The sequence below is a fragment of the Stegastes partitus genome, unplaced genomic scaffold, assembly GCF_000690725.1.
Source record: "Stegastes partitus isolate 25-593 unplaced genomic scaffold, Stegastes_partitus-1.0.2 Scaffold244, whole genome shotgun sequence".
Classification (NCBI taxonomy): Eukaryota; Metazoa; Chordata; class Actinopteri; family Pomacentridae; genus Stegastes; species Stegastes partitus.
Window position 1 is genome coordinate 414,460 of NW_007577975.1, and position 18,310 is coordinate 432,769.

The 18,310-nt window shown below is 44.3% G+C and overlaps 1 protein-coding gene across 1 annotated transcript; it reads left to right on the forward strand.

Annotated features, from left to right (window-relative positions):
* The first annotated feature begins 713 nt into the window (after positions 1-713).
* dll4 (delta-like 4 (Drosophila)) lies at positions 714-12,432 on the forward strand. Its single transcript, XM_008281770.1, has 11 exons — positions 714-1,091; positions 1,238-1,498; positions 1,893-1,950; positions 2,563-2,826; positions 6,309-6,369; positions 7,995-8,125; positions 8,275-8,444; positions 8,539-8,758; positions 9,230-9,959; positions 10,229-10,337; positions 11,259-12,432. The coding sequence occupies exons 1-11, from the start codon at positions 1,038-1,040 to the stop codon at positions 11,262-11,264; spliced, it is 2,064 nt and encodes a 687-aa protein (XP_008279992.1). The 5' UTR covers positions 714-1,037; the 3' UTR covers positions 11,265-12,432.
* The last annotated feature ends 5,878 nt before the right edge of the window (positions 12,433-18,310 follow it).

The following is an 18,310-nucleotide window of genomic DNA, read 5'->3' on the forward strand; positions in this document are numbered from 1 at the left end:
TTGATTCAGGTTGTTCTCATTAAGATATTTGCACCGTTTGTGTGGTTCTAATTGGATTTTTTTTTTTTTTTTTTTTAAAGTAAAATCAAAAAGTGAAATTCAGCATCAACAGGATTTGAAACAACTGGAAAGATGTTTCCTTTAATCGCATTTCTGTTTTCATTGTTTGTGCTTCATCCCGGGGGAGACGCGCGCACATGACCCCACGGAGAGGACAGTGCGCGCAGCTCCACGCTGTACTGAGGGCTAATTAGGCGTGCAATTGAGTGGAACCAAGGGCAAAAAGGGGTGCACGGAGTTAAGGCAGTAATTGAATTTCTGCTTTCTATTCTCGAAGTTTCTGCTCTCCTACATTGTCCTTTCTCACCGTGCGTAATGTGTGCGTGTGCGTCCGGCATATTGTGCGCTAAAAATAAGCCAACAGATGTTTGGGGCTTGTTAATAATCGCCCAGTATCCATGGTGGTCAGTCATGTCAGTGCCAGTGGGTATTAAATCTGGATAATTGTTGTTGGGGTGGAAGGGAAGGGGGTTGAATATGTAAAGTGGGCGGTGCCAGGCGGCTGAGTGACAGTTTATGTAATGAGCAGCGCAGTGTGAGTCTATATATCTGGGAGGAGACACACCACGGTTCATTCACTAGTAATAAGACGAGTGATGAACATCCGTGGCGCACTGACGCACCGAGTTCAGCACCAAAACAAGCTCTGAGTCGCACACACTCAGCGGAGGGAACGTTGTGGAGTACAGTACCATGCGAGGAGAGGACGCCTGCTGACAGAAAGACGCACGGCTGTGGATATTGGTCTTCCCTCACCTTTTGGATAAACTTGGGAGATTGGAAAACCGCTTCCCCTGGACGCTTTTGACGCACAGCAACAAGGAGCTACTGAGAACTCCCCTGGAGTGGAGGATTTATTTGTGTTTTAGAGATTTTTTTTTCTCTCCTGCACCTTTTGTTTACCTCGGTGTAAATACTTCGGAATAAGAAGCTGCGTTGTTGGCTGGTGACGCGGCTGCCCTGGAGAAACGAGAAGGATGGCAGCCTGGTTCACCTTTACCATCGCATTCAGCACCACGTTGATATCACAGGTATGAGGGAGGATATCCATCTCCCCGCTGGTCCTGAGACCTCGGCGAAAGCACTTGGAGATTGGAGATTTTTTTGTCCCCCACACAGAGTAAGATAAATGTACCCGCACGACGCTTTCTTAAATAATATTTCCTTCTCTTTGTAGGTTTTCGGATCCGGAGTTTTTGAGCTTGATCTCCACGAATTTAAAAATCACAAAGGTTTGCTGGCAAACGGGAACGCGTGCAAACCCAACTGCAGGACTTATTTCAGAATTTGCTTGAAGAACTATCAGGCTGTGGTCTCGCCAGGTGACTGCATCTTTGGAAGTACAATGACACCAGTGCTGGGGACAAACTCTTTCAGCGCCAAGGACAGGGGCACTTTACCTAGACCCATTCAGATACCGTTCAACTTTGGCTGGCCGGTAAGGGCGTGGAGCTGCACATCCACTTTTATCTGTTTTATCACATCCCCCGCCGCCTGTTATGTTGTTTTCAGGGGGGACTGCTATGCATTTTGGGAGCGCACCGGTTATTGGTCAGCTTATCTAATCCATATCATTAGGTAATGCTCTGCAGACAAACAGATTGGGCTGCTGCGACGTCGTTCATGTAAAAACCCAGAAGGCCATGCAGTGAAATGCTGTAACATATTCCTTCATGCAAAATTAAAATTCCTCCTTTTTCTACAAGCAGCAGCCTCTTTAAAAAAACATAACAGAAAACCTGCAAGACTCACTCCCAAAATTACAGAATTCTGTTTAAAATGCAGCCTGAAGTCCTGATTATATTAATTAACTGCATGTGTTTCCTCCTCAGGGGTCATTTTCATTAATAATTGAAGCCTGGCATTCACCTTATGGAAATCTACCTGTAGGTAAGTGCAACATTTCTAACCACAGGAGGGAGCTCTGTCTGTACATTTAACACTGGAGACTCTGCAAAGCATTTTTCAAAAAAGAAAAATCTGCAAAAAATTCAGGCTGTTAAACGCAGCTCCACTTTTTTCCCTCCACCTCCTGCTAATTGTTCATAATTTCAGACAATTTTCACGCCTATTCATTCCTTTGTTATGAACTTCAGAACACCTTTTTCATTCTTATACCCAATACAATTGAACTTCCTCTGGTTTATTTTTGGCGTGGGAACGAGCTGTGGGCTTTGGTGAGAATACGCAGCGCCTGCCAAAAACCCCTGACTACATCTTCCTGTATTTTACACCTTGCTCTGTTCCGCCCTTTGGAAGAGGGGACTGGGCCTGGGAATGTTTTTGCTGACGGAAAGAAAAGAGGAAATTTCAACCTGAGTTTATCTTTCATCTAAGCTGTATGGGATTTGATAAGGGATGCAGCTTGGTACAGGGGAAGGCTTATTAAAGCGAAAGTGGACGCCTTTTGAACCCGTTTACGATGCACTTTTTGACCATAAAACCAGAATGATCTTTTGCATTAATCCTGACTTCCTCTTTGGTTTTTGTTCCTCCTTCCAGACACCAGCAACCCAGACTTTCTGATTAGCTTTTTCGCCATCCAGAGACAGCTGGGTGTCGGAACCGACTGGTCTCAGGACACGCAGACCGGGAAGCAAACAGAGCTGAGGTATTCCTACCGGTTCATCTGCAACGAAAGTTACTACGGGGAAAGTTGCTCCAAAAAGTGCACGCCCAGGGACGACCGATTTGGCCACTACACCTGCACCAGAGATGGGCAGCTATCCTGCCTGCCCGGCTGGAAGGGGAAATACTGCGAAGAACGTAAGAAACCTGCACTTTCACCCCCGGCTGGTTCTCTTTCTGCTCTGCTTGTGGCCTCAGTGTGTGTTTAAACTTGCGTTTTTGCTGTCAGCTTGTGTGATTGGGTTGAGAGTCCTTACCTCAAAGCAGCTGTTGGTTGTCTGAGGCTCTGCTGGTGCAGCCCTTTATGTCTGTGAAGAAAGGATTGTGCAGCTTTTACAAGTCAGATATCGGCTCTTATTAGGATGCAGGATGCTAAAGTTGCAGGATGTTGAAGACTGTAACTAGGCTTGATGATGTCTGGCAGGTCTGATCAGCAATTTTGGTGCAAAATGCATTTTTCAAAGCCTCACATAGTTTGTAATCAAGTAATCCTGACGTGTAATTGGTTGTGGGTTTGGGGACAGACAGCTTAGCATGACAACAGGCGCATTATACTCGAGCAAACCCACTTGGCCAAATCGTGGACCCACACTCGCGATGATTTGGACGGCTCTGAATGAGGCCCGGTGCCATTTGGCGCCACAATACCAATAAGGGCCCCCTTTCACCAAAACAAATTAATCAAAGAGTAGATTGGAAGGAGGCACCGTGAGAGTAGTAATAGTTACCATGTGCTGGATATGTGACCACACGGGTGACGGCGGATCTGTCATCCGTGTCACTTGGCGGTGAAAGAGAAATTGGCATGTAGCTATTTTGACTGTGGCGCCAAATTCTAACCAGATGGGCTCACGTGTTGCAATTATAGACGCATCAATCGTCGGTGACTACAGAAAATATACATGAGAAAGATAGATTGAGCATCTTTCAGACACCATAATTTCCACTTGGTCCTCTCAGTCACACGCTCACGAGCATAAACGCAAACGAGCTTCGAGCCGAGGAGGGACGAGATCTGGGAAGGCTGGAGGCAGAGACGTGGATTTCAGAGGGATGCAGGGTTACACCCCACAAAACATGACACGAGCAAAGGGTTGACTTTGGAAAAATGACCCTAGACTCATTGAGTTTTCCTTTACAAACAATAAAATATATTCACCATAAATTGACGCAAAAAAAGGGGAAAAAAACAAACAAACTGGTGCATAAAAAAATGAAAAATCTGGCAGAAATGTGCCTGAAAAATATAAACATACATTAAAAAAAACATACAAAAAACTTATTTAAACAAGAAAAATCTAGTAGCAAGGGGCCAGGAAAAAAATATTTAAAAAATAGTGGAATACTGGAGAATTCAAAAACAAACAAACAAAAAAACGTAAAAATAACAGAAAATATTTCTAAAATAATTATAATTAATGAGTGTAAATTTATGGTCACATAAAAAATGAAATACTATAAGAAAGTACAAAAATAAACATTTTTTAATGTAATAATTTGGCAAATATTTGTAAAAAGGAAGTAACTATGAAAAAATGCAAAAAAAAAAAAAAAAAGATTTTGTGAACATTTTGCACAATTTGGGTCTTTTTTTTTTTTTCATTTTTTACAGTCAACATGAAACTTTTTCAGATTTTACTCGCTGCTGTCTGTAATTCAACAAAACAGGAGAAGTCTGTCAAATAACAGTGAACTGTTTAAACACTTACAGGTAAAATCCTTTTAAATTCACGTCCTGATGTCCGGAGACCTTGAACGCCACAGGCCTGGTGGCAGCGGCTCAGCTTTAATGAATTAAAGTCACATTTAGGAGTTTGGAGCTGAACCTCGGCCCAAATGAAGCCAATTAGCCTAATGAGCGTGATGACGTCACACAGGTGAGCGTTTACCTGCGGCTCGGCACTTCTTGCACGTTCACACGTCGCTGCGCGTGCCCGCACCCTCCCTCCCTCCCGGTAACATAATCCGGTGGGGTGGGGTGGAGGTGTGCGCGCGCGGGAGGCTGCACGCGCCAAGGTTAATCGCGGTATTATTATCCGCCACGCGCCACCGATGTCCCCCCCCCTCCCCTCCCTCCTACCCCACCCCTCACCCCCCCTCCCTCCTCCATTGTTGGGCGCGCGGCGGTGGCAGCTGCAAACATGGCGGCGGCGGACCGCAAACAACAATAGTGACAGCTGGCTGCTATTGAGAGCGAGCATCTGTTCCGGACCAAAGCGGCCGCTGACGGTCACAGCGCTGATATGCGTCCGGAGAGCCGCCGCCATGCAGCAGCTCCGGACGGACAAACAAACCGCGGGACAGCTGGACGCGTTTAGAGCCGCCGAAGGCTGCAGGAAAGTTGAGACGCTGCGAGGCCTCATGTACATCAGCAGAGAGGCGCTCAGAGGCTATTTCAAGATGAAGCGGCCTCCTGTAGCCTTGGAGCTCCTCAGCCCGCCCGGCTCGTGCACGCAGCAGTGCTGCTGCTGCTGAGTGGGCCACAAAAAGAGCAGCACACCTCCTGAATGCGCACTGGGAGAAAAAATAAGAATAAAAAACAAACTGTAGAATATGGAGCCTTTCAGAACTGCAAAAATCCTGAAAACAGCCACAAATATCTGCACATAGTCCCTCCTTCAGCTGATTTAAACAGAAACACTCATTTTATGGTCACACACTGTAAAAAAAACACATTTTTAATGTGGACCTGGTGCATTTACAGTTTTAATGTAAATTAATATTGTTTTCACCAGAAATTATTTGTAATTTAACCAAACAGAGTAAATCTGAAAATAAGTGACCATTTTGAAATCTTTAATAAACAGTTTTTCTTCTGAATTTTAGCAAATATCTCAAAAAATGTGATATTTTTTAGCTGATTTAACTAAAGTGGAAAAAAAAGTATAATTTTACAAATAGCTGTTGTAAAAACGAAGTACCATTTGTAAAAATAGAATTTTTTTGTGACATCCTTTAAGGGGTTACATGTCAATAAATAGTATTTTACTAGCTATTATCTGTAATTAAATAAAACTGATAAAATGTAAAATAACTTTAAATTGTTTTCTAAAAATTACAGGTAAAAAAGTTTTTTTTTTTTTTTTTTACAGTGAACCTTCGTTATTGTGCACACATAAAGTTTTGTTAGTTTAATTGTAGAGTTTTATCGTTGCTGCTGATTAAATGTTGCTGATTAAGCTTTAGCCAAACCGTAGCCATCCTGAATGTTATTTTAACGGCGCAGCAACACGCGAAAAGCTTATAAAGTGTAGAAATGACACACGATTCTATAATATCACGCTACGGGGGCCGATGCCAGGACCGACTTTTAGCAAACATAGTTAGCAACTTAGCAGCTGTGACTCTGCTACATGCGCTGCACACATTGTTGTGACCAGTGGAGCCGCTCTGCTGGACAAACTGTGTCATGACACATTTTAAAACGACTGCAAGACAAGGTTTCATGTCAGGAGTTAAATGAATGAATGCATGAATGAATATGCAGCCCTTCATTATGTTTATGTGCAACGTACTTGGTTGGTTTTGGTTCCTGCCATCGTCTGTGGTGGGACAGAGAATCATGTCTAGTTTACACTGCATCAGGGTTTTACTTACTGTGCGTTTGTCTTTTTCTGCAGCGATCTGTCTGGAGGGCTGCAGCGAGAGGAACGGAAACTGCTCCAGACCTGGAGAGTGTGTGTAAGTAGTCCTCATTATCAAGTGTTGGGAAATGTGCAAGAAGAAACGCACAAAGAAACAGTGAGAAAAGCTTTGCTGCCTTTCCCTGAACTTCACTTTCAACATCTCAAACTCCTACAAGATTCTGTTCATCTGCAGTCCACAGATTCCGCTTTTCTTACATCCACACGATTCATTAAGAGACTCGCTGACTTCTCTGTTCCCTCCCGTCTCGAGGATAATTCACACACTCACCCACTCGCTGCGAGAAATTTTATCAGACACAAATTCATCATTCAAACGGCTGAAACTGACCCACATCGAGGACGAACCCTTTAGATACCAAACAGAGAAGCTGCTCCCACGTCTCTGCTCGCTCAGCTCGAAAAAACGTTCCTTATAGGTTTTATACGCAACATTTCTGCTTTAAAAACTCTAAAAACAACTGCAGCAAAGTTATGTACATATATGTAGACTTGTGTACTTAGGTTAACCCAAATGTTTCCGAATGTTCAGACCCAAAGAAATCTGTCATTCTGATGAACATAACGGTGCATTTTGCAGCTGTTTAGCACAAAGAAATGACTTTACGTTACCTGAGTGAGATGGAGCAGTGAAGACAACAACTCCCATGAGCCTTTGCTACATCCTGACGCCATCAGACTCCATCTTTGCTTCTGTTTTGATTGAGAGCGACAGAAATGAACATGCAGGTTGCAGTCAGACATCAGTACAGCAGTGTTTTGCATTTCTATTATGATAATATCATGTTTTATCTTTAAACCTTCTTGATCCGTTCGACACTGACTTCCATTAATCCTGTAGCTGCTGCATTCACGTCTTCTGCAGCGTAGACGGTCACTACTTCATTATACACGATACAAGAATGCTGATTTTTTTAAGAAATGATTTGCAAAGATGCAGTAAGGTTGTGAAAAGACACTTTATGCAGATTTTATCGGAGGTTTTCTGAGAAACAGTTCTACATTGCAAAACGTATTGGCATGAATGTCAGATAAACACTATTGCCAAAGCATCAGTGATGGTGCAACTCAGAATGAGGTGAGAAACATTTAAAAATACATATTATTTCAGGGGAATACAGTGAATAAATACCTACAAGACCAAGAAAATGTTGCGAAAACAAGAAGAAAAACAGTCGTTACATTAACCGGCAACTGTTTTTAATCAATTAATCATTTGAGTATTTTTTAAAGAAAAAAAAAAGTCTAAATTCTCAGATTCCAGCTTCTTAAATATGAATATTTTCTGGTTTCCTTTCCTCCTCTGAGACAGTTAAACTGGATATCTTTGGGTTCTGGGCGAAACATTTATCATCTTGGGCTTTGCGAAACAGGGGTCGACATTGTTCACAGTTTTCTGACATTTTACTGGCTGAATAAGTAATCCGTTAATCTAGAAAAATAACAAACAACAATTAAAATAATGGTTTCTCCTGCTGTGATGCAGCAGCTTTTAATTCTGCGCCGCATGATCCATGGCTGACTTAAATGAACAGGCAGTTAATCCATAACGGAGCTGTTAAACACAGATTTGTGCTGGTAAACAGAGCTGGAATCAATCAGCTTTAACTGCAGTGTGAGGGAAAAGTGAATATTTATCGAGCATATTTTGTCATTTTTCAGCTGCAGAGACGGCTGGCAGGGCACCTTCTGCGACGAGTGTAAGAAGTACCCGGCCTGCAAGCACGGCACCTGCCAGCTGCCGTGGCAGTGCAACTGCCAGGAGGGCTGGGGAGGCCTATTATGTGACCAAGGTACACCACACAACTGGCTGCTCCTTTTCTGAACATCTTCTCATATTACTGCCGCACTGTTTTCATTTGAATTAACTTGAAAGCATTAGTAAATTAGGTTTCCTTTGAACTTTTTTTCTTTCCTGACTCCCCTCTGTCTCCCCCCACAGACCTGAACTTCTGCACCCACCACCATCCCTGCGTGAACGGCGCCACCTGCATGAACACCGGCCAGGGCAGCTACACCTGCACCTGCCTGCCCGGCTTCACCGGGGTCAACTGCGAGCTGGAGATGCAGGAGTGCGACAGCAACCCCTGCAGGAACGGAGGCATCTGCACCGTGAGTTGGACTCGTCCTGCGGCTGCCTGTTGATCTCTGCTGCGTGTTCGGCTGTGACTTGCTGACTCATTTTTCTTTGTGTTCCCCCTCAAAGAACCTGGAGAGCGGCTACATGTGCACGTGTCCCCAGGGCTTCGAGGGCTCCCACTGCGAGCACAGCCTGCTGACGTGCGCCGACTCGCCCTGCTTCCACAGCGGCAAGTGCTGGGAGAAGGACAATGGCCGCAGCTACATGTGCGAGTGTCCCCGCAGCTACACCGGACTCAACTGCGAGAAGAGAGTGGACAAGTGCACGTCGCTTCCCTGCGCTAATGGTAGCGTCTTCCTCCCCTCTTTCCCCCCCTGCTTTCTGAACTTCCCCTCGCTCTGTCTCCCCCCCACCTCAAAATTCCTGCAACTGGAAGCCGAGTGGAACAACAGGAATTGGTGGGAACTTGGTGTCTATTGTCCTCCGTGTAAACACTGGGCAGCTCAGAGCAGCAGCTTGTAAATGTCACCACAGCTCGCTGCGGTTGTTGATGAAAGGGGACAAATAGCCAGCGCAGTTCAGTTTCTGTCTTCTTGTAAACACGGAGGGTTCTGGGATTGTTCCGCGCCGGCAGAACAATGCTGCGGTCGACTGCGGATCTGATGGAGATGTGTGAACCGAGAGGGCCTCGTGGGAGGGTTTAGGGGATCGTGTTGCTCTGATTTTGAAACGCCTTGATGTTGAAATGCTTCTCATTCTGGATTCTTTCAAAATCCACATTTTGTTGATGCTTACTGTCCTCCTCCTCTCCTCCTAGGTGGCCTGTGTTTGATCCACGGCGGCATGCGCATGTGCAGCTGCCGCGCAGGATTTACCGGCCAGCGCTGCGAAATCAACATCAACGAATGCGCCGGCAGCCCCTGCCTCAACGGGGGCACCTGCCAGGACCGCATCAACGACTACACCTGCGCCTGTCCTTCGGGTTACGGCGGCCGCAACTGCGACCGGATCCTGGACGAGTGCTCCCTGCGGCCCTGCCTCAACGGGGGCCTCTGCACCGGAGGCGGCGGGCCGGGGAAGCCTCCCGCCACCTGCATCTGCCCCTTTGGCTTCACCGGACCCCGATGCGACTTCTTCGCCACCGTCACCACGGAGGGGAGCGTGGACGGTCAGGACGGCTTCCAGTGGGCGGCGGTGTCCCTGGCGGTGGGGCTGGTGGCGCTGCTGGTGCTGCTGTGCATGGTGGGCCTGGCTCTGAGGCACATCCACCGGCAGGCCCAGAGGCAGCGGGGAGAGTCGGAGACTATGAACAACTTGTCCAACGTTCAGAGGGACAACCTGATCCCGGCGTCGCAGCTGAAAAACACCAACCAGAAAGTCAGCCTGGAGGTGGACTGCGACACGGAGAAATCAAACTTTATCCATAAAAACTATCACTTGGACTCTTACAACTCCAAAGAGTTCAAGGACGAAAAGTCGCAAGAGGATAAAAGTCTTATTTACGACAAGTGTTTAGAAGATAAAATGCCCTTGAGTAGAATGTACAGGTGAGTCCACCCACAGCTTTCACTCTCACACCCTCAGATTAAGTCAGTAACTACCAGGAAATGTCTGTTGCTATTTATTGTAGTCATACAGAAGAGCGTGTTTGAAGCCTGCAGCTGCTATTCTCAGACTTGGAAACCGACATTGTTCCCGTTTGCAGAGCTTATGTGCATTAAACAGTTGCTGCCTCTCTGCGTGAGCTCTCCTAATGCACAGCTCCACCGTGTGCTGCTCGTTTGCATTAACACCAAGTGTGATTTGTGTTTTGCAGTGAAAAGCCAGAGTGTAGGATATCTACGATATGTTCCTCCAGAGACTCCATGTACCAGTCGGTATTCGTTATAGCAGAGGAGAGGAGGGAGTGCGTCATAGCGACTGAGGTAAGCCAAAAAATAAAAGATCACATCTTCATCAGCATTTCCCTAAATCCTCCATTCAAAAGGCATTAGCAGGTCCCCAGTGTGTTTCCCCTCATTGCTGCAGCAGCGTTTCTGACAGGAGATGATGCTGTTTGTGGAAGGACTGAGCTGGGAAAGGCCCCGTCATGTGCATTATTGGTTTTCTGTAAATTATCCTGGCTGTTCTTTATCTTGGCCATATGATGACCTGAGCTTATAATGATTCCTCACACATGTTTGGCTCTGCTCGGTCTCAAAGGTGCAATGTTTTACCGCTTTGTGGAATTTTTCTGATGTTTATTTCCAAGTTAAATATGATGGTGAAGCGTGTGAGCTGTAACAGCTCAAACCGCTCAAGGGGAAACACTTAGGAGACCTCTTTTCTTTCTCTCTTTTTTTTAACTTTTGGACTATTTTTGGAGTTGTACTTGATCTAAAGTCCCTCTCTGGTTGTTGGGTTGTATATTTAGCCTCTCAGAACTCACCTCTGTGTATTAAAGTTACATATTCAGAAGTATTTTTCCATGAAAATAATCCCTGACTGTGTAAAGTGGCTCCATCTCCACCCACTCCTCCATCACTCACTGCAGCTCTGCACACCAGCTCACCTACAACTCTAATTACTTCAGCTGCACATGTTAAAAGCAGAAGTAACGATACAGGAAGTGCCACCTTACAAGCTAAAAAGCTTTGATTTGTTGTGCATGAAACCCTAAAAATCAAAATCCATGTTTTTTTTCTCTACTTTGCACTTTCAAGATGAAAATTTGCAGCCTCGACTGCTTATTCAGCTCATGATTTATCCTCTAGCATGTAAAGAATACCATGTGGGCATATTAACAAAGTGGAAATACGGATTTTGATTCAATTTTAACTCCAGTTGTCCCTCCTCTTGTCCACCAGGTATAAGCTGTGAGGGGTCAGAAGGCAGAGGAACGAGGAAAAAAGGACACAATCGAGGCAGAATCGAATATTCTGGATTGTTTACAAATGCTGAGAAGAGACTGGAGATCGTGTTCGATGTTCACTGCTGCTCTGGAACACTTGAGAACTGGAGCGGGCCGGAAAGCCGCCGCTCCACGGACAGAAACAGAACAGAAACTTTATGTTGACCAAGTGTTTGTATGCAAAGCCCTGTACAGTGAAGGACCTCTCTCAGTTGTGACAATGGACTTGGCAAACGGACTGACGACGCGAGGTGTGAAGAGACTGAAATATTAATTTATAATCTGGGCCATCCTGGACAGTGGAAGGAGATGAAGGCGGATCTTTGCCCCTCGTATGTGACCCGGCCTTGTGCGATAATCATGACTCTGACAGCCAACCAATCAGTAAAAGAGAGAGAGAGAAAAAAAAGGTGCCTAAGATTTGAACCCCTCCAAATCTCTCCCCGCCCACACTCACTCCTGCCAGCTTCGCCTGCTATGCAAGACTCAGGGTCGAGATGAGTGAACTCACCCGCTGTCACAATCCAACCTCACCAACGCTGAGAGTTATGAATGTCTGAAACCAGTCTTCAGCCGTCAATCACGTGGAAAGCGACCGGTTGTGGACTCGTCGATGCAAAGGGTGGAGATTGTATGCAGCCCAAATTCACTAGAAGCCTTAAAAAAAAAAAGAGAGAGAGAGATAAAAAAAAAAAAGAAGAGGGGGTTTGAAATTTGTGCCCTTGTCTGTTCTTGGATCATTTGCACTACAAAAACAAACGGAAAAAATTTTTAATCAACAGGGATCTGAGGAGAAAAAAAACCACAGGAGCGCAACAGTCAGTGCAGTGCCAGCAAGATCCAAGAGAAAGGAAACGTGGGAAGAAGAAAAAAAAGTGTTTTTTTATGCAACCCAACCGAGAAACACAAAGAGACTCGAAACAAGGAGAAAAGACTGTCACACCACTGCCTGCCTATAATAAATTTCAAAAAAGTACAGAACCAATAATGTAATTTTTTAAAATGATTATTTCCAGAGTTTAATTTAAATATGACACACTGCTCTTTATATGTTTTTATAATATTATTTTGTATATAATGCATATTTATAAGGACCAAACTTCTGAAGAATAAAACTTCATTGAAAACTGTTTGTGGCTAAATGGAAGAGATGATTATTATTTAAGCTAATTAACGACGACGACGCGTGTGTTGTGTTTGTTGAAGAGAATTCTTCAGTCCACAGCTGGATTTCTTCTTGTACGAATATGAAATTCAGCCTCGAGCGGTGTGTGATGTGTTTTGGAGGCGGAGACGTGAAGCCTCCACCTCCGACTGCAGCATCGCGACCTCGAGTAATTCCTGGAAACGCTGTTTGGCTGCAGCCCCGCTCGCCCGCCCGCCCGCCCCTTGTTCTCTCCTCTCCGGCGGCCCTAAATTGGCTTGAAATTCAAATCCGTTTCCAGGGATACCACCCCCTCGAGCTGGAAATGGTGAAACAAAGCCAGGCGCAGGGCAAAGGGGAACGCCCCCCTCCCCAGCCTCCCACCGCCACCACCAGCCCCTCATAATGCTCGCATCGCACAGCCAGCCAAACAGATGCCGTGGGGGAGCGAGTGTGCGGTGCCATAAAAACAGCAGCATATGCCAGGCCTCTCGCCCCGCGCGCATGACCCACAGGCCTCCTCCCATAAAAAAAGAAAGAAAAAAATACACTCAGGCACTCGTCAGGCTCCCCAACTGCCTGCATTTCCCCCTTTTTTTTCAAGGTTAAGAGCAATATTTCAATGCCTGGTCCTGTACCACCCACTCCTGCAGACAAAGCTGCAGAGAGGAACCTGGCACCCGTCGGCGGAGGGGAGGGCGGAACCAGATGGGAGCCAGTGGATCTGAGAGGAAAAATAATAATAATGATAATAAAGAAAAAAGGATCTCTTTACTTGTCACAGCAGCCCGATCAATCTTCCTGCCCTCGAGGCTGAAACTGCAACGAATGATTAGTTGTTTGGTCGATAAAAGACCGAAAGATGGTGAAAAGTATTAGTCAGTGTTTCCCAAAACCCAAGATGACAAATGTTTTTGTCCGCAACCCAAAAGTATTCCGTTTACTGACACAAGAGGAGGAAAGAAAACCAGAAAACATTCACATTTAAGAAACTGGAATCTGAGAATTTAGACCTTTTTTTTTTCTTAAAATCTGCTCAAACTGATTTATCGATTATCAAAATAGCTGACAATCACTTTAACCCTCTGCACGCCATGTTTTCTGTTTCAGTCACCAAAATGACACCATTAACCACATCAGCACTCCATGAACTAATGTATGAAGCACCGTTCTATCAGGACATTGAACCAGATCTAATCCCTTTTATTCTACATGTATTACTTGAAAAAAAATGCCAAAAATAAAGCGTTTGCTCCAACCAGATTCTGTAAAAAACAGAATATTCTGCACCCCTTTGCACAAGTGACAAGCTGCTGCTGACGTGACTGCGAGAAACAGTCACATGACAAAAATTCAGAGAGTTTTCAGTTGAACTGCAGGCAGTGTTTGCTCAGAGCAGACGAGTGTGGAAAGTAAAAGACGGGAAAACATGGAAATTAAAAATGTAGGAGTAAAATACCTACAGGATGTTTTATTTTCCAGTATTAGTAACACCTGTGGACATTTGGGGGGCTGATTTCAGCCTCTAAGGTTGATGAATAATTGAAAAAAAAATTAAATGAAATAAAGCCACTTGTGCTTTTTGGTTTTTGTGGCATTTTAACTGACAGGAGAAATGTTTGAGTTCTCGCTCCTTCTAGTCGTGGTTGTGCTGTTTCCAAAGAGGGGCAGGACTTTATGAAAAGTGAACCAACAGTGAGGAAAAATCTAACAGTAGTAAAAACGGCCAAAAGCTCCGCCTTTGGATTTCTTGTTTCTCCACAAATTGCTGCAAGAGACAGCACCCATGGAGCGGCGTGTCATCCGCATTATCAAACCATCTCCTGCCTCCAATTAACAGAAATCCTGCAACAGTCAACACCCGCTAATCAGCAGCAATCAACACTCGGTGGAGAATCTGGATGGTTTGTTCCCCTCACACACATCCTGTCAGCAGCCTGTTGACCTGGGCATCCTCATCTGTGAGCGTGCATTCAGAAAACAGCAAGAAAAAAATTAAAAAGGCAGCTTCCGGCTCGGCTCAGGGAAAAACACACACGCTATCGCCATGATTAATGGTCCAGTTAAAGCCCCCTCATGCTTTCGCTCTGGTACCTGACCCAGCCTGGTTTCTTCTTCCCACCGCCGTCACACCTATGAGCCGACACACACCCTCATTCACACTGGCTCTGCTCTCTGGCCTCTGGGTGTCCGTAGCACAGCCAGGCATTCTCATTGTGTTATAATCACAGCATCCTGTTTGTGACTCAGTGACATCAGGTCCTGTTTCCTCCCTGATTAAAAAATGCAGAACACGCCGAGTGCTTTTCTCACGCATCGCCTCCTTCGTTTCTGCACTTAAAGATGACTCGGGTTTTCAGGAAACCACCTCAAAACAGGCGAGACGGACACCCTAATCAGCACTATTTACCCCGAAGCGAGGAAAAGGGAAAATTCATGAGCTGACGTCATAAACAAAGCAGGTTTTAAATTGCAATCTGTTTTTGTTTTTTTTATGCAAGTCAGGAATGTGGAAGTTCCTCAGTCACAATAAGGAGTCTCAGCCCTGGTTGAATTGCACAGCTGCCATCGTAGGTGCCCATTCCAGAGGGGGATGCTGTGGATATGCTCCCCTTCAACACATAGAACTGCACATTGGTCCACCTCAGTAGCAACACCCACCTGAATTAGGTGGTTTGTTTTACACAAATGAAGACAAAGATGCTGAAAATGAACAAATATGTCACAAAAATCCAGCAAATTAAGTGTTTGATGCTCAATATTTCCCTGAGAGATGACATCCTGACCTCTGAAATCCACATCCATGATGGTAGGAGCTCAGTTTTAATGCAATAATGCTGCTTAATATGTCCCAGCAATGAAACCTGGACCCTCAGCTGCAAGTTTTAGCCACTTGATCCACATGTATATCTAATGTTTGGCTTCCATATTAATGCTTTTTAGAATCTCTACCGGTAGATATAACGTTGGTATTCCATCTTTAGTACACTCTAACAGCGAAGGTTTTGGCAGTTTGCATCAATCTTCTTGAGTTGTGACGACTTCCAAGTTTAACCAACAAACTACACTGAGTGGGGTAATTAGATTTTCCTCTGGAATTAAAGATATTTTTTATTCGCACTAACTTAGTAATTGGTAGCATAAGTTCTTAAGTTGATTTCCCTAAAAAGTCAAGCTGTTCTCAGTCGTATTTCCATGTTATTTCAAATACATTTTTGAAGTGTTCTGTATTTATTTACTATATTTAAGAACACAAGCTGACAAATTAAACAAATAAATCTCTGTTCAGGTGGTAGAAGAGAAGACTTAAAATAATGAGTTATTAAGTCAATTTCATTAAGTTGCTGCAACTTGAATGTAGTTTTCAATAAACTAATGCAAAAAATTGAGCGCAAATTACACAAATTTATTAAGTTGATTCAATTATCAGCATTATTGCATCAACACAACCCATCGAATTAAAGTTAGCAACCTGTAAGGTTTATCTAAATCAGCAAATTAGAACTTTTATCTCTCAGACATGCATTTAATTAAGTGGTGTGGCCTTCTCCTGTCCTGCACTCGTAGTCGTCTCATTAATTAACACTAGGTGTCAGTAATAAACCTGCACACCTGCATGAAACCGGCCCGTTTTCACCTGCGATGCTTAAACCCACCTCCGCACACAATCATTCTGGAAGCATCTCACATATATTTTTTTAAAACAAACTTGTTTGGCCTTACCAGCGCGTTCCTGTTCTGCAGGATCTACTTTTAGATCCAGCTGACCCGTCCCACTGACCCGGCCTCGAGCTCCTGACCCACAAAGGCATGTTTACGTCGTGTTCAAAAACACAAGCAGAGAACCGACGCTGCTGCTGCAGGAGGGAGGACAGCCAAGAATCTGTTTGTCTGCGCAAATATTAACTGAAGATGTCAAGAAAAAAAAAAATAGGTCAAAACATGGCTAATGTTGCACAAGCTGCAGCATAAGTTAGCAGTTCAGTCCAGAGTTTGGATGATCTGCAAAGACAAAATGAATATTGGATGAGGTGAAAACATGGAAGCAGTGGGAGTCGGTGGAGTCTGAGAGCAGCACTGAGATCCTGCAGCAGTGGGCTGGAGAAGTGGGTGCACATGTAAGGCTTGTGCATGACACAGGGTCACTCAGGTCAACTCATTATTCATATAGAACCGTTAAAAACACACTTTATAAAGTACATGGTACACAAACCAAAGGCAGCAAAGGGCAGAAAGGAAGGCCAGAAAACAACAAGGCAAAATCAAGAAAAGTTCAAAAAAGCAGATAAAAGATACAAAAATGTTAAATGTCAATATAAATACGGGTATAAAAGTCATGGACGTGTGGTGCTTTACATGTATGAGGAGCTGATACAGTCGTCCGTCCTCTTATCAACACAGATAATGCCGCCTATTTATAGATAATCTATTTATTGAGCACAGATGAGCCTCTGCTACGATCACATCTACCGAGTGTGGTGGGCGTTTTTACACATTTGATCACATCCTTCTCACCGTCTCTTTGCCCCATAAGCAACTGCATTGTGGTCAAAGATATGAAACTTTTGATTCAGTTCACTTTTTTCAAATGTCTGACTTTTTAGAAACCAGGCATCAACTATTCCCTCCCATGTCGCTGCATTTGGCTGCAGAGGTCGGATGTTTGTGCATCACAGTGCACATCAAGAAACGTGTGAGTGGATTAATTCTGCAGGAATGTCACAGGTGACATGTCACAGTGACCAAAACTCTAATTATGACTACAGAGAATTTGAAAACAAAAACTCCTGCATGTCTTTATTTAGGTGTTGTTCCTGGTTCCAGAGGTGAGGTCAGGGTTCTTCCCTCGTCAGTGAATTTTCTGTTTCTGTTTGAGTTGTAGGACTCCGTTACAGTTCTCACATGCTCCGGCTGATTTGAACATCCATGTAGGGAGATAACTGGCTCACACTGCCAGGCTGATGGTCCTGTGTCGGGTCACATCCACCCAGACAGAAATACTTTTGTTGACTTGGTTGATTTATTATTTGTTTGGTGACACATGATGCAATAATTCCATGCATAATATTGTGGTGTTCTCAGCCTTAACATTTACATTACTCAGGCTAATTTGTGTTATATATAACGCTGTAGTGTCTTAACAGTAATATTACTATAATATCGTTTAATAAATCTGCAACACTAGTCTTATTTCTATATTAGAAAGTGCTTTGGCTCAGCGGTTGTCATTTTAAAGGGGCTATATATATATATATATATATATATATATATATATATATATAAATATATAAAGCTGACCTGACTTGATTGTGCTAATAATAATAATAATAGTAATTTAATTTCGATAGCACTTCTCAAGCTCAGAGCTGTCTATTTCATAAACATCATAAAAACAACAATCACAAATCTAAAACATGAAAACACAAAAACACCAAACTGCCGTCCTGAGCTGTGTTATGAGGCTCCTGTGTGGCCATATCTGATTTATAAAATCTGATGCAATGTCTTGGTGTGTTGCTTGGCTGCTGCTGTTGCCCTGAAACGCTGTTGGATGTTGCATCAGCCGGATTAATCCTGAACCATAACAGGAAGATTGACAAGGCAGGTGACCAATCAGAACTCGAGTTACTTTGAGTGACAGCTCCTCGGCCAATCATGTTGGCACATGGCTGGACAGGGAATTGCAAGTTTAGACCAATTGGGTAACGACTTTTGCTTTGGGTCTCTCCCTATTTGGCGCACCAAACTCTGATTGGGCGAATCGAGTTTTCTTTAAACATCATTGGTGGAACCCGCTGGAAGGGCCCCGCCCACCTCCCGTCTACTGTATAAAGGCAGAAGCTGCGGTTCGCCATGTTATCGAG